Source organism: Ceratotherium simum, chromosome 1 (genome assembly GCF_057802395.1).
Source record: "Ceratotherium simum simum isolate JZ-2026a chromosome 1, ASM5780239v1, whole genome shotgun sequence".
Taxonomy (NCBI): Eukaryota; Metazoa; Chordata; class Mammalia; order Perissodactyla; family Rhinocerotidae; genus Ceratotherium; species Ceratotherium simum.
In genome coordinates this window covers 21,556,408-21,577,378 of record NC_141900.1, presented here as the reverse complement: position 1 = coordinate 21,577,378, position 20,971 = coordinate 21,556,408, and the positions used below count along the sequence as shown (strand labels likewise).

Here is a 20,971-nt window from a genome sequence, read left to right as displayed (position 1 = left end):
ATCAGCTGAATGTGATCTTTATATGTTGTAATTGAATGTGTACACTCACTATTTGTCATATCAAAAGCATGTAGCTGTTTTCCAGCAAGAAATATCTATTCTAATTTAGCTAAACTAAGATATATAACTACCAGATAGAGAAAAAAGGAAAGTATGGGTAAAATTTCCAACATTTATGCTGCCTTGCTTAAAGCCATTTACATAAAGAAGTATTTAATATGAATGTACTTTCAAAATAACTACTAGAAATTAGAAAGAATAGTAAAATGCTCGTTATAAAATTGGCACAGCATGTCAGAGCTTGGCTTGTACCAGTTACCTATAAATTATATGTTATCCTGTAGATAGTAGACAGAGGGAGATAGTCGATGAAAATCCATGAGTTAGAATCACTTTTCTCAGTTTTTGGTTAGACCTGAGCTTAGACTTCTGACAATTTTTTTTTTTTTGAATACTACTAGAAACTTTGGACAGATTGGTTTAGTATTAAAGGCTAAAAACCTAATATTTATTCTTCTCCTCTAAATAAATCACAATTCTTTCAATATGAAAATATGGTAAAGAAAATAGCATGTGAAAAAAGAAAATTGTACAAAACTAATGGAAAATACTCTACTTGAGTTATACTAATTTAAGTACTAAACCAATCAGAATAACTACTTTATATGTATATAAAGTTCATATATTCATTATATATATACTTTATATATATATAAAGTTCAAGGTATTTTATTCCTTTAAACATCTTACCATACCTGAAATCAAGCATCCATTTTGAATTTTGTTTTATGATTTAAATTATGCAGAAGTAGTAAACATAATTTGAATTTTGCTAATTCAACCAAATCTTTTCAACTTGAATGAGCTTCCTCTTCAAGCATCCTACCTCATTTTTTTATTGAGGGATTGTTTTGAAATAAAGAAGATGTAATAAATGATTATAAGTCGCATCACAATTATGATAATGGAATTTTAGAACTGGCTTTAGGGAAGTTAGAAGGGAAATAATGGAACTAGAGATTAGATGCAAAAGGCCCAGTGGCTATTAACTCATTCTTATCACAGCCTGGAAGGAATTTAGGTGGTAATCTGATATATTCCTAGGCCTATAAACCAGGCCACAGTCAGGCCGCCTAGAGAGGTGGGTAATATTATTTTGTGGAGGATGACATCATCAAGGTTATTAATCCTACATACGTTTTTACCAAAAATAAATAGTTTTTTATAGGTACTACTGACAGTGGGAAGTTCTGAATGGTAAATGCCCCTTTTAACACTTCTTCAAGTAGGGCAGATAATAATATGTCCATCCATGTATTCAACATAATTAACAACCAGAGTACTTTTAACCACAAAGAATAAAGTTAGTGGTAGAATGAAGGCAAATAGGGAAGTAGAAATCTATCTACATCAGAATTTATGAAAATACTGTAAATTATAACAAACCTAATTTTCTCAAGCAGAGTCCAGTCCGCACTATTATTCTTGGCATATGACACGGTGATGCTGGGGTCTGAATAACTAAAGCGACATGAACCTGAACCTGTAAATAGCAATAACAACAAATTTCAAAGTTAAAAAACAGTGTAATTACATATTATCCTTCCTAATAAATATTTTAGATGATTTTCGAACCATTTAGATATTTATCTGATTGTTTCCCTATTCTTCTAACTATGCTGAAATTTCTTGTGATCCGTTCTAATAAATATTATTTGATAATTTTAGGAATTGGAAAAAAGGCAAAAAAGGTAAATCACAGATTTCTTTAGAGATACACAAACTTCTAAATTAAATTATAAAATAAGCACTTAGTTCTATGCCAAGAAATATCTAAATATTATAGAATGATTAATAATACCATCATGGTTCTTACCAGTTAATATCAACTAATAGTGATTGCATTAAATGGTATATAAGTCATTAAATTGAATGAGGAATAAAAGCACCATTCTTCTTGTGTGTATGTGTTATTTAAATGATGAGACAGTATGTGAGAAACTAAAATACTGTAAAGAAAATTCAAGAACTAAATGAATGAGAAATATTAGAGATATGATTGATATTATCCAGCTATAGCCCAAAGTAAAAAATTTAAAAGAGAGACATTATGTCCCATTGTGACTATTTGATGATTATTTCTCACTATTATTTTCAACACTGGAAATATGAACACCAAAGAAAGTTTTAAAACTCTGATAAGAATTTGTTTCTACATGTTCAATGAATTCATATAATAAAACATAGTAAAACTGTAACTTCAAAGATCTTCTCAGAATACCCTAAACAGCCATGAAACATATGCCAGAAGTTCATTGTAACTGAATAGCAGGATTTTTTATACTATATTAAAAACAAATGAACCAAAAGAAAAAGAAATAGTGCAATTTATGTTTAACTTCCACCCATCTGCCAGAGGAGCCTCGGTTTCAGCAAACGGCATCTGTTGATGGTTTTTGCATTTGTAGTACTTAGGAGTTCCAAGCTTTAATCAGACTCATTTATCTTATTTCAGTGGTGTTTAGTACAACACCAGTTAGTTTGCAATCGCCAAAACTGGCAATGTGCTAAAAGGCCAAACAGCAGTTTTTCTAGATTTATTCTCACAGCCAAAACGAAGGAGAAAAAGCGTGAAAGAAAGGGTATTCAAAGGAAAGCTACCCAGCAACTCTGAGTTCAAACAGAAACCCACCTTATGCCATTCTGATCATTGCTAAATTCTACCCTTCATAAGCAGCTGCTTAAAATAAGTATCAAACTGTGGGGCTGGAAATGGAAACGGCCAGGATACGTGGGACAAACTTCAACACAAATAAGAATGAGGTCTGGCAGACAATCTATTTATTTCTAAAGAAAGTTCAAATTAGCCTAAAGAATTTAAATGGTATTTATATACTTCCTTTATGTTGTCTACACCATAAGTATTTAAAAGCAAATGTATAAGGTGAATCTCTGAAAAAGGAAAGGACAGAACAAATGATAACCAAAGATGTTCCTTACAGAATGCAATTCCTTGCAAATTGTCTAAAAATTGAGAAGAGAGAAGGAAAGCTGATAAATATCAAAATAAAAAATGTACCCAAATATGACCTTGATGACAAATATGACTTCTGTCCTATTTTCCTATGCTATCATCTCAGCGTCAGGAGACTAAGTTTATATGCACCCATAAAACAAAAAGGTGACTCACTCGTCCTCAGCAATTTGGTCATTAAATTCTTTCATAGCTAAAATATTAATATTTTTTGAATCGGTCTCCTCGACACCATTGTCAATGGACCCTCATGAGCTCTTGCCAGGACTCTGCAATAGTGATTAGTCAGTCTCCCTGTCTCCAGCCTCACACATCCTCGTCCAGCCACACTGTCCCCAGTGCTCTTCCTACAAGTGAACTGAATCATGATCCTCCCTGTTTATAATCCATCAACAATTCCTCAGTCCCTTCAGGATAAAGCTGCACTTCTGCCCCCAGTGGGACAAAGGTGCACAGTTCCTAAAAACCACAGGTGGACCTTGGAAAACAGAACCAGCCTAGGGTTATCTTTAAGGGTTCCTACATGAAAGATGGTCAAAAAGGCAAAGGGCCTCCAACATAAGGATGTATGACTGGAAGACCAGGATTAGAGTATGGGCTACGAGTGGCATCAAAGGAGAGGCACTGCACATGCCAAGGGAACTGAAGTGGGAGGTCCCCAGCTGGAAGAAGCACCTCCTTGCCCCCACAAGACAACCAGTCAGCTTGGGATACCTGCCTAACTCTGAGGCCACTCCCACCAAACTACCATTGCAAATGGTGCCAGTCTAGTGAATAAATGATTCCCCACTCCCACTCCAAGTGTAGCTGTTCCACATATATTGGGTGAAATTTTTCTTCACATAAACCCTTCCAAATTGCAACCCCACCGTCACATAGACTTAGGTCAGCAGAGTAAGATTTGTCCTCGCCCAGACTGACAATGGTTACTTCACTCTGTGTGGGATGAGGGGAGGGAATAGTTAATCAATGTCCATGTGCCCAGGTGCCTAATGCCCCCCCACTCTCCCAACTCCCTGCTCCAGATGCTGTGGGGCAGAGCTATCACAGACCTCAAAGCACCTCTCCTGCAGTGAGGAGACAACAATAACCAGATGCCACCTGCAACAGGTACCTCTTTCTTTCCCCTCTTAAATTGAAGATCTTTAATTGCCAAAGCTGGAATTTAAAACTGGGAAGGAAAGACAAACCCAAATGTCAAATGCAAAATATCCTGTTTTTGCAGATCCATTTTCTCTCCTTCAGATCACTTCCAGTGTAATCCTTCACTCTAAAGTAGCAATTTTGCAGGGATTTAAAGAATTGCTGAAGGAGGGAAGATAATTCAGAATCATGGTTATACAAGTATCGTCTGAGAGCCACTGATGGACTTAAACCGGTCTAAAAATGCAAACACTTTCTTTGGTTCTTATAGGCAAATGAGGAAAGCTCATATATTTTCATTTGTACCCACAGCAAGGGTACAAGTAACCTACACAGTGATTAAGGGTTCCTAAAGTTTGGTATTCGTAAATAAAATTAGTGAAATTCTAGGATTTACTGAGGACCCCAATCCAACAGTCTAAGAAATCTGGCTCCCATGTAGAGCTACACACACAAAGATTCCTGAAACACCCACAGTTTGGGGAAGGATATGATATTTTGTGTTAAAAGCACCCCATCAGTGTTGTTTCCAGTTTGTCTTGGTTGTCAATTCTTTTTTTTTTTTTTTTTAAAGATTTTATTTATTTTATTTTTTCCCCCCAAAGCCCCAGTGGGTAGTTGTACGTCGTAGCTGCACATCCTTCTAGTTGCTGTATGTGGGACTCGGCCTCAGGATGAACGGAGAAGTGGTGCCTCGATGCGCACCCGGGATCCGAACCCGGGCCACCAGCATCGCAGCGCGCGCACTTAACCACCAAGCCACAGGGCCGGCCCTTGGTTGTCAATTCTTGATTTTAAATTGACAAATAAATTGATAAACGATAAAGATAAACCTACAGTTACTTACATTATTATTGGTTATTTAGTCAACCTCATAGTATATAATGATGGATTTTTTATCAACAACATTTCTGGCCTATTTTTGTCTTACATTTTGTCCTATGGCTTAAGACATATATGCATTGCAATATAAATACAAACCACCTCTACTGCTCTGCTCAAGCAGATATCTACATAATGCCCTGAAGCTATCTTGCAACAAAACACTTCATTGATGATGTCCTGAACTTGTGCGATTGAATTTGTGCCTATGAATTTGTGCTATTTTAATAACTTGCTTTGTATTATCAAGTTAAGAATAAAAATACTGGGTTATTTTCAAAATTTTTCAGAATTGTAACATAAAATCAGACATCTAAGTTCATTCTTATTAGGTTAACAATGCAACACGTATAGTTAAGAAAAATAGAAACACGGACAATAATGCCCTCATCTTTTCACCCACAAATCTACACGTTTCAATAGTCTCTGTCCATCTACACTACTGTTTTCTGTCTTCCTCCTGTTACAGTGGATGGAGTGTTTCTGTTCTAATCAATGGCGAACCTCCTCACACGGTTTAGATCCCATCTCGTCTTGCTCCTTAAGATTTCCCCTTTTTTTCTCCTGCATCATCAGTTTCTCCCAGTGAGTTTCCTGGATCATTCCTATCATCATATAACATCATAGAAACATACAAAGCATCTCCTTTCTTAAAAAACAAACAACTTTCTTGACGTCACACTCCTACCTTCTGCTCCTTCTCATCCTATTTTTGTTCCCCTTTACAGCAAAACTTCTCAAAATGGTGTTTTCCTCCAGTGATTTCCTCCACTTCTTCACATCCTACTCCACCCCCCCCCCCCCGCCCCCACAGGCTTCTACTCTCAAGCACTACCCTGAAACTGCCTTGGTTAGGTCACTGGAGAGTCCATGTTGCAAAGTCAATGGACCACTTTCGCAAATTCACGTTACTTGACTTCTCAGCAGGATTTGTCACAGTTGATCCCTCCCTTTTTCTTGGATACTTTCTTCTCTTGGCTTCTACCACCTTCTTGATTTTTCTCCTGCTTCATGGCTGCTGCTTCTCAGTCTCCTTTGTTGCCGTCTTCCTTCTTGACTTGAAAATTGTTTTAGTGCCTTTCTCCTCTCTTATCTACATTGCCTCCTTTGGTGATCTTACTCATTTTCAAGGCTTTAAATAACATCTATAACAGATAACACCCAGGATTATATCTCCCACGAGATTCACACTTGTAGACACTTCATACTTACCATCTCTAATGGACATCTCATACCTACTAAGTCGAAATTAGAAGTATTGGTTTTCCACCCCCCAAGAATCCACCACTCTTTTCATTTCAAATGACACCACTCCAGACACTCCAACAAACACATAAACAAAAGAACCTAGGAATCATCTTTGATTCCTCCCTTTGGCTCACCTCCCACTTCCAACTCATCAGCCTGTGCTGGGAGTTCTGCCTCCAAAATATTGTTCAGCTTATCTTGCTCTCTCTACTGCTATCACCTCAGTCAAGTCATGACCACGTCTTCCTGGTTTTCTTGCTCCCTTTTTTATCCTCCAGTAATCCATTCTCCACACAGCAGTTAGAGAGGTCTTTTAAAAACAGAGGAGTCTTATAAAATGTTTTAATAATCATGCCATTTCCTGCTTAAAACCCTCTCGAAGCTTCTCAGTACACTAGGAACAAAAGGATGCGCTCCTCACCATGACATACAAGATCCTCCATGATCTGCTGTCCCGTGCATCTTAGACCTCCCTTGTACCACTCTTCCTCTCGTTTACTATGCTCCAGCCACTCTGGACTTTCTTTCTCTTCCCGGAACACCCCATTTCAGAGCTTCTGTGCTGCTTCTCTCTGCCTGAAACTACACTGATTATGTCAATTTCCTCACATCCCATTCTCTCCTCATTCCATTCATATCTTTCCCCCACAGACCTTCATCTGGCCAGGTCCCTCTTCTCCATCAGGTATCTCTGCAAATATCATCTCCTCAAAGAAGCCTTCTCTGAGCACCCAATCTAAGGAAATCTATCCCCAATCTCCAATCATCTTCTATCTTATCACTGTTTTATGTCATTCATAGTACTTATCACAGTATCTAAATTTATCTTGTTTATTGACATGTTTACTTGCTCATTTGTCCATCTCCTGTGAAAATGCAAGCCCCATCAGATAGGAACTGTGTCTGTCTTGTTCACTACTTGGGTCCATAGTACTCAGAGCAGTGCTTGATACACAGTAGAAGCTCAACAAACCGGGTGGATCACGAATAAGTTTGCTATAATTTGTTTATTTTAAATTCTCCATTTCTTGTTTTTACTGAGTTATGTTTTTACCACAAAGGGGAATTGTAACAGTAGACGGGACTTAACAGGACTTTCAACTTGTTTGAATGGGTCAAGGTGAAAAAACATCTGACAGCCATGCTTTGGGATATCTGGACCACGTGTATCCTTACCACAGATTAACTTTGGTACTGTTGTAGAGTCAACAGGGCAACAGTTCCCCCAAATTAATTAGAAAATGCCCCAAGATGATTTAGATGGTTACATAATCCAGTCTGCTTTCAGAATAAAAATATCAGAGACAAATTACACAAGTAATTACAGTATAGTTTTATCAGCCAGATAAAGTAATGTGAGGAATAATGATAGCCAGATGAATTATTTTACTTATTATAATGTCCCAGCATAATTGAAAATAAGCAATTTGCGAAGTCATACAAAGTAGTTATAAGCCACAGAGAATATCATCCCAGGGCACAAGTTCTGACCTGTCCATCAGGAATCATTTTCTACTGCATTAAAAAAAAAGTTTCTAAAATGTAATATCTTCTTGATCATAAGACATTATCTTGTCTCTTTAAGATGATTTATTTTGTTTCTCTTTGAATATTTAAATAAATTAACATGCTATTCTAAGGGGGGAAACCCACTTTTATGTTTAGGAAGAAACCTAACAAAATTGTAACCTTATAGAAAAATGTTACTCTAAATTGTAATGTTACGAATTAATGAGAAAACCTTTGCTGATAGGTGAATCTTATAATGTATCATATAGCCTTAAACAGATCTTATTTAATTTTTCTCATATGAGGAAAGTCTACATGATAATAAATTCAATGCCTGTTAGCATTACTGATAATTCGATATAATTTTTTTACTTCACTTTTTAGAGCGAAGTTTCCTCTGATATAAGATACCTTCCAGAGACGAAGTATGCGTAGAGGTTAGGAGAGTGGACAGTGGAGTGGGCTGCCAGGGTTATACTCCGGGCCTTGACATTTCTTAGCTGTGCGACCTTGGGCAAATCACTTAGGTTTTCTGTGCCCAGTTTCCACATTTGTAAAATGTGAATAATAATAGCAATCTCTTCATAGAACTATTGTGAAGATTAAGGAGTTAATGCATGAAAAGTGCCTAGAAAACATTTCTTGGCCCATACTATTTAATAGATTTCAGCTATGATTCAATATGTTTTGTTTCATTGCATAAATTCATTTATCCTACAAAAATGAGCAAGTTCTGATCGCATTTGTTCATGGGATAAATATTAAATTGAATTACTGCTTATCAAAGAATTTATAGCACATTTTTTCCCTATTGCTTCTTTTATTTCGGGCTATTTCCCGATTCTTTAGTGGAAATGCAATAAGTTCAATAAGGAAATGAAAACTGAGACCCAAATGAGTAATCTACCTGTTAGCATCATTGGTAAATGTGTTAGTGGGGAAGAGAAGAGTCTACTTGGTAAGAAAAAGAAGGTGCTCTGGGAGTAGGATAGCAAGATGAATCAGTATAAGAAGATATATTGCATAAGGTCTACACAATTGCTGGAGTGGAGTTGAGATTTTGCAGTTCCTGGCACCCAAAGAAAACAGAAAATCTGATCAGTTAGAGTTTTAATAGCACCCATAAAGAAAAAAAAGTTCTAGTACCTCAAGAAAACAATTATAGTTGCTATGAACAGATAGGCACTACTATGCACATACCCACTTCACAAGTAAGGAAACTGAGGCAAAGAGAAGTTAAGAAATTTACTCAGAGGCCAAATGGGATTCAGAATTGGACAGAGCAGAACCCACACTTCTGACTAGTTCACCCTACTGCTTCTGGTGCACAAAGCACACTTTTTTTTGAATAGTGCTACATTTTCACATGGTCAGAACATACTGCCTTCTGTGCTGCTACTTCTACTCAGGCTCATGACTTGAGGGCATAATGGTCCTGTTTCTTGGTAAAGAGAGAAAAACCTAAAGGACTAAACCACCTGCAGCTTCAATACCCTGCTAGTCATCATCTCAGCTCTCTCTCGGGTATGACCTTAGGGGAAGATCACAGTAAAACACCGAGAAGAAACAGCATGCTTACTTGGGCATCACTTTCTCTGCAGGTTCCCTGCCCATTCCTCTCCTTTTTGTGCCCACATAGCCAGCCACCCACACCTGTGGACCCTCCTCCTGCATATTTTTTTTTTTTATAATTTTTATTTATTTATCTTTCCCCCAAAGCCCCAGTAGATAGTTGTATGTCATATCTGCACATCCTTCTAGTTGCTGTATGTGGGACGCGGCCCCAGCATGGTGGGAGAAGCGGTGCGTTGGTGCGAGCCCGGGATCCGAACCCAGGCCGCCAGCAGCGGAGCGCGCGCACTTAACCGCTAAGCCACGGGGCTGGCCCTCCTCCTGCATATTTATCAAAGCTTTCCCTTATCTTCACCTCCACCTCCTTAGACCATCTCTCACCCAGATCAATGTGATAACCTCTTAACTGGGATCTCAGAATAAACAAAAAAGGTTAACCTTCTTCTAAAGAATTTCTTTGTCATATGCTTTAAAAATCTATAGGAAGACATTTTTTAAAAGAGATTTAAAAAATAGTTGTATTCTAAAAAGAGCACATATCCTAACATTTCCCAATTCAGGCAATTTTAATTATGTGAAAAGCGTTAACCTGATATAATATTGCAATCAGGATTAACTTTAAGATAGCAACATAATCCATATCTGTATTCTAATTAATAGATTCCATAATAGCTTGTAAATCTGTTTCCAACATAATCATTTTACCACAAAGAAACAATAATTACAAGTGTAAAAAGTATCTAGTACTTGTTATTTAAAAATAAAAGAATAGGGGCCGGCCCTGTGGCTTAGCGGTTAAGTGCGTGCGCTCCGCTACTGGCCGCCTGGGTTCGGATCCCGGGCGCGCACTGAGGCACCGCTTCTCCGGCCATGCTGAGGCCATGTCCTACATACAGCAACTAGAAGGACGTGCAACTATGATGTACAACTATCTACTGGGGCTTTGGGAAGGAAAAAAAAAAAAAAAGGAGGAGGATTGGCAATAGATGTTAGCTCAGAGCCGGTCTTCCTCAGCAAAAAGAGGAGGATTAGCATGGATGTTAGCTCAGGGCTGATCTTCCTCACAAAAAAAAATAAATAAATAAAAAAAATAAAGGAATAAAAAGAATGGGAAAGCTTCTTTTATTTCTATACGGTTGCTTCCTTTCACTGTTAGAGAGATTCATCACTATAATTCTAACAAATATTTTATTGCAGACTTGGTCTGATCTACGAACTACTTTACTCAATTTAAAATTACAACTGAAATTGGTATCAGCTTTTAACCCTGGTTATATTTAAACAGTATTATCTCTAGTATAATTAAAAAAAAATAGACAAGTAACTTTCCACTTTTTTTATAGGGAGTCAGGCCAAGATGATCAATCTATCAATCAATTAATCAATAAATCAGCCAATTTATTTTGAGTGAACTCAAAAACCTAGTTACTTTCTTGTGACTCAGTCCCACTTCCCTTGACTTCAGTTGTCATTCAGGAAAAACTAGGAAATGCACACCCTTTGAAGAGCCTTTCCCACTTAAGAAGTAAAATATCATTTAGCACTGACATTTACTTAAGGCTCTTGTGCTGACACAACCGTAGTCCTCATGACTATTATGTTGGCCGTTCCTTCTGCCATGCTAACTCTCTTACACAATTCAGGCCTCTGCTCAATGGTTACACCCTCAGAGGCCTTCCCCTGGCTACCTTCAATAAAATGCTAACCCTCACTTGTTGACTCCTGATTTATTTTCTTCATTGCATTTATTACTTCCTGACATATTCATTTGTCTGATGGTTGCCTCCTCCCATCAGAATGTCAGTTCCACCAGGGCAAAGACTGTGTTTCACAAATTGTCTCTGCCGTGCCTTGAGAGCTATTTCACACAGAAAAGGAGTTCAATGAATAGCTGTTGAATGAATGAATGAAATAAACCTAGGAAAGATTTAGTCAGTTAAACCCTAGGAAGAGAATCTTTTGGAAATACAATTATACCATTATTATTATTGGCTCTTTTGTACACTTATTTTCAGAAGCATAAGGAGATGGGGGTGACTTATAGCCTCTGTCCACCAGCATAGAGACTGATACACTTCCAGGAAGAGCCATAGGGGTAGCACATTCCATCTCTCAAGCTGAGAACTGTTTGGGTAACAACATTACATGGTTCAGCTGATGCTGCATTTCTGTTCCTCTATTTAATATCTTCCCCTGGTGGCAAGATACAAGTATAAATTAATTACAATTGGTTGAATAACAATATGGCAACTACTTTGATATTTCTTGAGTGGGCTGCCTTCACTAGAACGGACATCATAACCATATTCTCAGAAAAAACGTACTCCTGGTTAACTCATAGTTCATTCTTGTCACCTAGTTCTAGAATTTAGGGTCACAGTCGGAAGACATTTAAGAGATCATGAAGATGAACAGTCTCACTTTACAAACCAGTTGCCAGGGGTCCAGACAGGCTCCACCACTTACCCAAGGTTATGTGGCAAGGTCAATTGGCAGAGAAAGGACTATATGGCCTGACTCCCAATCCAGTGCTCTATAAATGGGGAACCATTGATACCAATAGCAAAAGTTGTTTGTCAATAAAAATGAGTCATAAAGACATGGAAACATGCTGTACAATATTCTGAATGTAAAAAAATACATGGCTTAAAATATCTACACTGAAAAAAAATATTATTTTGCATTAATGACTATTATTTATTAGGAATCAGAACACTAGCTGCAGCAGCATGTAGAAATCTCTGTGGTCCCTACATACGACTACTGAGACAGGCGAAAGCAACAGAATATTAAATAAAGAGATGGTGATAGGATGCAATTGGTATTTGGGAGGGAAAGTTGAGGCAACTTGCAGGAGGGCATGAAAGAAGTATGGAAATGACAATAAGTTTATCAGAATGTAAACACATGTGTATTGACATAACATATATATATATGTAATGCTCAATTCTAACATGTCAGTGTAAACAGCAGACAGTGTAGACAGAAGCAGATTTACCATGAAGCTGATGCAGGGCTCCTCCATTGTATAAGCACCCTCCAAGGCCCTAAGAGGAGCTCGAGCAGTGTGTTCACATGACCAGGTTTTATAACATTTGCAACTGGTTAAGACCACTGTCTCCATTCGGACTACTGCCTTACCATGTTCTCCTCATGTCAGGTGGTGTTGGAGTGCCCACGGCTGCTTTTAAAAATCCAGCAAAGGGGAAGTTGAGTTGAGTTGGAAATACGTTATTCTGGGTTAGTGTGATATGGTTATGTAGTTAGGCAGGTCCCTTCTATTTTATAGTCTAGTTTTTCTCAGTGTGGAAAGAGCTTCCAGGAACACACCTACCGTCCACTGTGCTGACGCATCTAGCATCATGACTCAAGGACAAAAGGTGATAAACTGTTTAATGAGTGACGTCAATTCAAAGAGTAGTTAAGACAGTCACTGCACAGGAAAAGTTAGAATGCCCTGAAATCTTACAGTTCATATATGAAAGAAATAAGAAAGAGATTTTTCAATATTATAATGATCCTAAAGATTTAAATGACATCATCAATAAGGAGTTGTGAAGGTAAAATGTTAATAACAAAAAAAACTCTGATCCACCAAGCTAGAAGCAGAATTTTCTATTCTCTCTACAGAAAATATTATAAAGTTGTCATATGAAGAACTGATATAAGAACATGCAGCCAAAAATTATAAAGAAGTATTACAGGGCATTTCAGTTAGTTAACAAAGATGTTATGTTTCTGGATTTGTGTTTGTGGTATTGTCAGCTTCTAAAAATGTGTAATTTATTATGATTTCTTCTCTCATTCTAAATAAATATTCACATTTGTACCTAATTTTGAATGTGTAATTTTTGTTTTTTTTTCCCCTAAAGAGACCCTACCCTTTACCTAAATAGTATAAGCTTCAAATGTGCACCCACAAAACCTGGACCTACCCCTGTTCGGAACACATACTGTATGTGTGTTCCTGCATTTCACAAATGTTTTCAATCACAGGTCCTAAAGCATGAGAGTCTGGATTACATAGTTCCTCTTTCACTATGTTTAGTATGGCACAGTCAAGCAATAAATATATTTCAATGCACAACATCATTAAAAAGAGAATGAGAAGTTATAATTTCCTTTTCTATTACTTAAGGCAGATTTGGCTCAATTAAAATATTCTTAAAAGAAAATGATCACATTACAACTGGATTAGGATTGATGAAATGACTTTTAAGTAACTGTTTGCTTACACTAGAACATGCCATTCATTTTTGGACTATGTTGGAGATGAACCTGACTGAAGCCTATGTTGACCCTCAGGAACCTTAGGGGCTCAACAAAAGTCAGAGAGAACCTGTAACTTCTGGGACTTGCTAACTGGAGTGCTTCTGTGCAGTGCTGGCCAGGAGAATCTTAAAGAGCTGTTTGAGTTTATTATGCCAAGAACATACAAGTACATGGACAGGTAGCAATTATGTGCTAATCAATGAAGCCCATATTAAGTAAATTGAAAACCTGTGCATTGTGCAATAGCCCATTAACCATATTATACATGTATGGAGATTACAAATACCTCCTAGAACCTGGAAGTTTCCAAAACTCACAAATAAACTTCTTCCTTTCTTCCCATCCCTCTTGGGTGATTGCCATAAAAACAAGCAAATTAAAGAATAGCTTGATTTGGTGTAAAATCAAGGCCACTTAAAAAATAGAAGTATTAGTAATTTCTTCTATTAAGAATTCAAGACTTACTCCCTTCCTCAGAATAATAGCCATACAGGTCCATAATCCCTTGAGGTAAGATAAATTTCAGGATCCAAATTACTCAATTAATTTACAGATGTCAGAAAAGTAATATGGTGCATATACCATATATTATGCAACATCCCCAGCAAAGTCTGGGGCAACACTCTATAACCAAACATTAATATTTCTGCAGTGAAATGCATGAAGATTCACATAAGTAGTATAAATACAGATTATAAATAGCCTTAAATCACCTTAAGTCAGGTCTTGCTGCCAAATGAATTCAGGTCATTTCAGGCTTTGCCATAAAATAAATTTAAAAAAATAGTCTTGTGGTTTTTCTGAGTTTTTTGTAATACGGAATTACAGATTAGGGATTGTGAACCTATATCTCCAGCAGCCCTCTCTATTTCTTTTTCCTTTTATAGCAGAAGGATAAATCATACGGTTTTAGTCTCCCAAGGCCTGGGTAGTTTTATTTTTATTTAGTTATGCCCTTCTCCACAAAGCCCAGGACTTTTCAAAGTAAATCAGAACAGAAACAATAGAAGGAGCTACTGTCCTCTGGGGGGTTCGGCAGTGGTTGCCGGGAGCAGCCTCTTTCCTCAAAGCTCTGCCTGGAAAACAAGCTGCCTTTTTAAATGTAGCACAGGGCCACGGAAGGCGGAGAGAAGGGATCTTGCAGAATTTATAGATGGGGAAAAGTACCGCCAGAAATCATGCCTCTAGATAGCAGAGCGGGCCCATAAATACTGAAGGCTCGAGGAGCGTCTGGACTGAGCCCTGCTGAGGATTCTGGCAGCACGAGTGCTGCCGCTGCCATTACTCAGAGCTCAGACCCCAGAGACAAGCAGGGCTCCAGGAGCCGCATGTAAACAACAGCATGTGATACAGAAAGATCATAAAGTCACGAAATGGACATAATCTGGCTACTTAGAACTTCCTGCGATGACTGGCACAAATCTTAGCAGCATCGACACATCCTTTCATCTTTTCAAGGTAGATAAATGGAGGACAGGACCATTAACTTGAAGTTGTAGTGAATGGAAAGAAAGATGAATGGTGAACTTTTAGAGAAGCTTTTAAAAAGCTAGACACTGTCACAGCCAAGGGATATTGCATGTGACTGTAGGCTATGGCATTCAAGAAAGGGGACCTGTCTCATTCTATATTGTGAAAAATGTAATGAGCAACATGAAGATACTGGTATAATAAGCAGTTCTGGCAATTATTGTTTTTTTTGCTAAGAGCAGTTCTTGAGGATAGTACTACTCCCTAGAGAGAAAATAATCTCACTGTCCCTGAAAGCATCAAAGAACACAGTAAAAGCTTATTTGCTACTTTGCAATTTTTCTTCTTCAAAATAATTCCGCCACAAGCGAGTCTTGGACCATTATTATACAGATGATCAATATTTTTATAGTTTTACAAACTTCTGTTCAAATATTTCATTGGAGGCAGCTGTGCATGTTTATTTTCCAGAAACAACGATGATGTAGAATAGTGATTATATTACATTTAGATTTTTATTTCCTTCATTACTGAGTCTGCCCAGAAAAATCCTAAAGGCATTGACCCATGAGATCAAAATAATCTATTGTAGGTAGAGCAACGTCTTGATAATATGGCAAGTCTAGAAGTACTACCTGATGAAGAGTACCTGAATTACAACTCCCAGTTTTAAGTATAGAATGCTGTAACTTCTAGGATAAGTCGTTTAATATGTTTCTTAGTTTTCATATTTGTTTTATTCCTCTCCTAAAATAAAAACCTAAACTCTATAAGATTTTATGTATCTGTGCATAATGTTTTATAATGTGGCATATCTATATAAATTTCTTCCATTAGTTGGTAAATTCTGTAAAAAATGTAATCAAGTTTGTACTCTAGTAGTAAGCTAGCTTCTTGCCTGATACTCCTTGGAGCAAATTGTTTTTGTTACTTATTACGTTCCTGTACATCAGTTATCCACAGAGTACTTTGGAACTTAGAGTTCAAGGAAAAGGGAAAATAATCTACCTGGGAAAATGGGAATTTGGCCTCACGTGGGCTATTTTACCAATTCTCAGACCACGGGTGAAATAAATGCGAATGGCCTAATGGGGAAGGCTGTTCTTGGCTGAGCCAACAGTCTCCCCCAGCTTCTCTCAGGCATGCTCTTAGCTGTTGTCCCCACGTCTGCCCATGCCTATACATCCTGCCATGCCGGGCTGCTTCAGGCTCTCATAAAATACTGGCTCAATTCGCCTGGCCTGTGCCTGCACAGAGACAACAGCTCATGCCTTGCTGAAGTTCAGGGGCTGTAGCCAAAGGGGCAGCAGTCTGATTCATGGGTAAGAGGCAGGGAAGGAAAAAAATGGTTACTGTATCGGATAATGCTTTGTGGCAGCCCGGGCAGGAAGCATCCTGGGGCTTCTCAGACTGGAATGACAGGGATGGGAATTGTGACTGAAAGGAGCCCACAGATATGACTTTAATTAAGAAGAGTTCCATTCCACACGAGAGGAAATCCTCGAATTACTCTTGGATCTGTCAAGAGCAAATGAACTCAATTTTGGTAAAAGATGATGACCAAAGTTAGATAAATCATTATTTTATCAAGGGAAATTGTTGGTTTAGAGAAGTCAACATGTTCAAAATCTTCAGTTGTCCCAGAAGATGAATTGATCAATTAATTGAATATGGAAATCTAGAGTTTATGTCTATACCTCTGTTTTGCCCACAAATACCCTTGGGGGGAATTTAGAATGTTCTTAACTGAAGAAACATATTTGAGGGACAGTGTTGTAAGACGGATCATTAAATGGAAGTGAAATTTCTATTTTAAGCATCTACTAAAAACTGATATTAAGGATTAAGAAAGGTCAAATAAAGTAGAACAATAAAAATCCTGAAAAACATTCTGTATTTCTACTAAAAACATGATTCCTTTAAAGTTGAAAGACCTCTTTCATAAAATGTAGAAAAAGAGCAGGGTTTTAAAGCAATTCCTTTTCACCGTCTGTTTTATATTTGTCTATTTTTAAAAGATGCTACTTGTAATAATTTCTGTTTTGACTGTCTTTACTGGTAAACAAGCTACTGGATCTGCAAACCTTTCTTTCTGAATAAATGTGACAGTATGTGATTAATATTTTGCCCCTTTAGTCACTTCCTTGGCTGAAATTCCCAAACCTCATTAGGTCACTTCTTTCAGTCTATGGCAGATGGACAATGACCACAGGATATAAAATGAACAGCTGTCCTCCTCCCCTTTTGTACCTTTCTCCCTCTCAGTCCTAGCCCCATTCCCTCACTTCCAAAATATTTGTACTTCCTTTTACTGCCACTCCTATCATAAGGGATAAAGTCACCAATTCTCTTAATTTATGGAATGCCATGTCATTTCCAACAACTTTTGGGTGCCTACCCCTTTGCAAGTTTCCTCCCAAGCCTGCAGCATAAAACTTTCATCAGATCCTATGTTGAGAGAAACACAAGGAAGAGAAATGCAAAATGTGTCAAGCTTTGTCTGGTTCCCTGCCAAGCAGCCATTGTTTCCTCAGGGCTGAGGCCATATAGCCTAGTCTGAGTGCTCAGGTCTGGCTCATTTTCTAGGAGGACTAATCCTCAATTTAGGCAGCAGGTGTTAACTTACCGCCCCTCCCCACCCCCAGCAATCTGGAGACTCAGCATTACCACCCTTGTTGTTCTGGCTTTGACCTTGGTCTCAAGGTCTTAGAATGGCCCCTGCCTTGTCTCCCTGCCAACCCTCTTTCACTGTGATGCTGACCCTCTGGGTCAGTACCACGTTTGCTCATCAGTCTCCTTCGAAAATGATAAAGTCCTGCCTCTGGACCTCCCTCTTTCTTGGACTTTCCACAGGCTGCACTCTTACTCTTCTGTGTGGTCTGCACCTCTTCCTTGGTTTCTTCTCACACATGGACTCCCCCTGACCCCATCTATTTGAAAATAAACTCCTTGAAGGCTGGGCAGTGTCTCAGGTTGTGCTTTCCCCACAGCGGATATAGGCACATCGAGTTATACATAGTACACCTCCTAAAGATCTTTCTGACAGGAGAATCCTTGATCAAGGGTCCTTGATTGGTAAGAAAGCGAAAATTACTGGCTCAGATCAGGTTCTAATATTGCCCACGGATTTCATTCAGCATACTCCTTGCCTCAGCAGTCAAGAATGGGTATAGTATTGAGCACCAATGTGGAACATCACTAGATCTCTTTCCTAAACTACGAATTTAATTCAATTCAGTTTATATTTATTTAGTTCTGGTTGTGGGCAAAATTCTGCCCTGTATACAAAGAGGGATACTTGTACACTCCTTAGCCCTCAAATAACATTTAAGCTGTAAAGAGAGAAACTAGATGTGTAGAAATGGCCAGTGTATAAATCAAAGCAGAGTGACGTAGGTATCAAAATAAATACAGAGAAAGTGGGGATTCAGAGACATCAGGCTGGGGCAATGAGACGAGTTTTCATGGAGGAGTGACCTTTTAGTCTATATCAATGATCAATTTCTTCTCACCCTGTAGTTCACTACTATATCCCTTCTCCTAGAACAGCACTCAATAAATATTAGGAGAACATATTTATGAATGAATTACTGATATTTATTTTTTTAACCCTCATCAAGGTGAGTGACAACAAATTAAATATTTCAAAAGGGAACGGGCATAGTATCTTTCAAACTGTATTTTAATTCACATAAAGATAATTATTTAGTTATCAATTTTAATAATTCAAAAACACTTATAATTAATCTCAACAATATTTGCCAGAACTTTATGTTTAGTAGAATCTTAAAAATATTTCAGAGTATTCCCTTTTATTACTTAAAATAAGACTTAAGAACTTGGGGTCAAGTGGATTTGAAATACATGTCAAGTTCATTTAAATTGGTCTTTTAAAATATACATTCCCTAAAAAGGAATAGGTCAACCCCAGGATGAAAGAGCAGGATAACCTGAATTATAATTAGTTCCAAACCTTTATTTATTAAATGTAGATAACACAGAAGTGTCCCATGTATAAGTATTTCAGTTTTTGTGTTAATATAGATCTTTGAAGATTTAAAAATCAAGTCATAAACAAATCTTATTTTAATATCTTTTATATCCAAGAAACTTACACTCAAATAAAACATGTATTTAACCTTTAAAGCATATGTATTAAATTAATTTTACCATTAAAATTTTCTAAACTTCTGTTTTTCATTTATATTTGTTTTGAGCTCAAGTCACCAGAGATTTTGTTAGTTTCATACTTAGAGATTTCCATGTTTTCAGAGGAAGTTTTCACCATTTCATAATAAATTTCCCAATCTTACTCACTTACCAAGGAAAGTGACTCTTGAAAAAAATGAGAGTATAATTTAGAAATATATTTCTGTAGGTTCACAGAGGAAATGAGCAATAATTCATACCAAGATATGGAGGGCTCAATTTCTCCTCCTTCTGAATTAGCTATTCTAAAAGAGTTGCGAGTTTCTCTATTGAATCAAGTTCTGAGTAATTAAGATGTTTATGAATTAGCCCTGAGGGAAAAACTGCTTCCCTTATGTTGAATGCAATATAATACTTCTTACAAGTGGCATTTTATTCACTACATCTATCTGAGAAAAAATAATGCCAGATCTCTTTTCTTTTACAAAGCAATCTTTCAATTCACCAATGAGAGTACCTCTAACTTTTGTAATTTTCTAGTTTTTATTTTTCAAAATACTCTCATTTATCTCAGAGACTCTGTAGCACATACAGTACATAAGAGAATAATTCAGGTCTAGGGACATTTTGATATCTTAATCTGTAAATATAAAACATTTATGATTTAATGACTTCCCTCTGTCTTAAGATGATTAAAAACAAAAAAGCAGTAAAAAAAAATAAACACACACAAACAAAACCTCAAATCTTTAGGATATTCATAAGTAAAACCAAAGAAAAAAGATACTAATTCTATAAATTATGAACAAATAATAGATTCTAGCTAATTCGATAAAAACAAACTGATAAATGCATGGATATATATTTTTGTCCACTGGCTTCACTAAAAGAATAGTTTATTGGTGATTCTCTGTTTTCTTCTAGGTCACCTTTTCCATTGATTGAGGTCCTCAGATCACCTCCCCCATACCCTCTCTTGGCATGAAATGTCTGCATCACACCAATTTAGCACTTAGTTACATACTATTACAGATGTCTCTGTAATAGTTACTTGTCACTCAGGCAAGAAATATTTATGAGCATCTACTTATTTTGAGTCCCTGGGCTAGGGGCTGAGAACGCTATGATGGACAAGACAGATTTACCTCCCAAGCCAAACTGTTCTTCAAGGCCTCTGTTTTTAAATGCTTTACCTTTAATCCCCATTTGACTAATGAATTCTATGGATCTGAAGAAAGGGCTGGGCCATATTGAAGAAGCATATCGGCAAGTTCTTGTTGAGTAGTCAGCGCAGATTTATATCAAGGAAGGGACAAGTTCACTCTTAACACAATGATCCAAATAATCTTTCTTAGGAATTAATTTCATTGTATTTCTTTATTGCTCAAGAGAGAAAGAGGCCATTTTGTTGATTCTATTGCCTATTAAATGAGTTAAAAATCTCCAGCCAATTTTGATTAACTCTTCAGATGGACACAATTTTATCTGACACTGCTCACAGCTACCCCTGGCCAGTCCCTCTGCTCTAGGAGGGTACTCACGTTCCCAGCCTATACCTTGTTTGTGTCACTCTGGCTTCTCACCTGGAAAAACCTTTCACCTTTCCAGTGACTCATGTGGTTGGCTCTCAGGGATTCTCCTCTTTAAGAAGTCTCCCTAAAGGGCTCTACTCTACAAGACCTAGTTAGGCCT

At 37.4% G+C, this 20,971-nt stretch overlaps 1 protein-coding gene across 3 annotated transcripts in view; it reads right to left on the bottom strand.

The window, feature by feature from the left end:
• Window positions 1-20,971, bottom strand: part of RELN (reelin) — a 490,103-nt gene that overhangs the window by 199,656 nt on the left and 269,476 nt on the right. For all 3 annotated transcript variants that reach the window (XM_087441541.1, XM_004439311.3, XM_087441605.1), the window contains exon 9: window positions 1,447-1,543. In XM_087441541.1, the coding sequence (XP_087297667.1) occupies window positions 1,447-1,543 (97 nt within the window). The remainder of the gene's footprint in view (window positions 1-1,446; window positions 1,544-20,971) is intronic.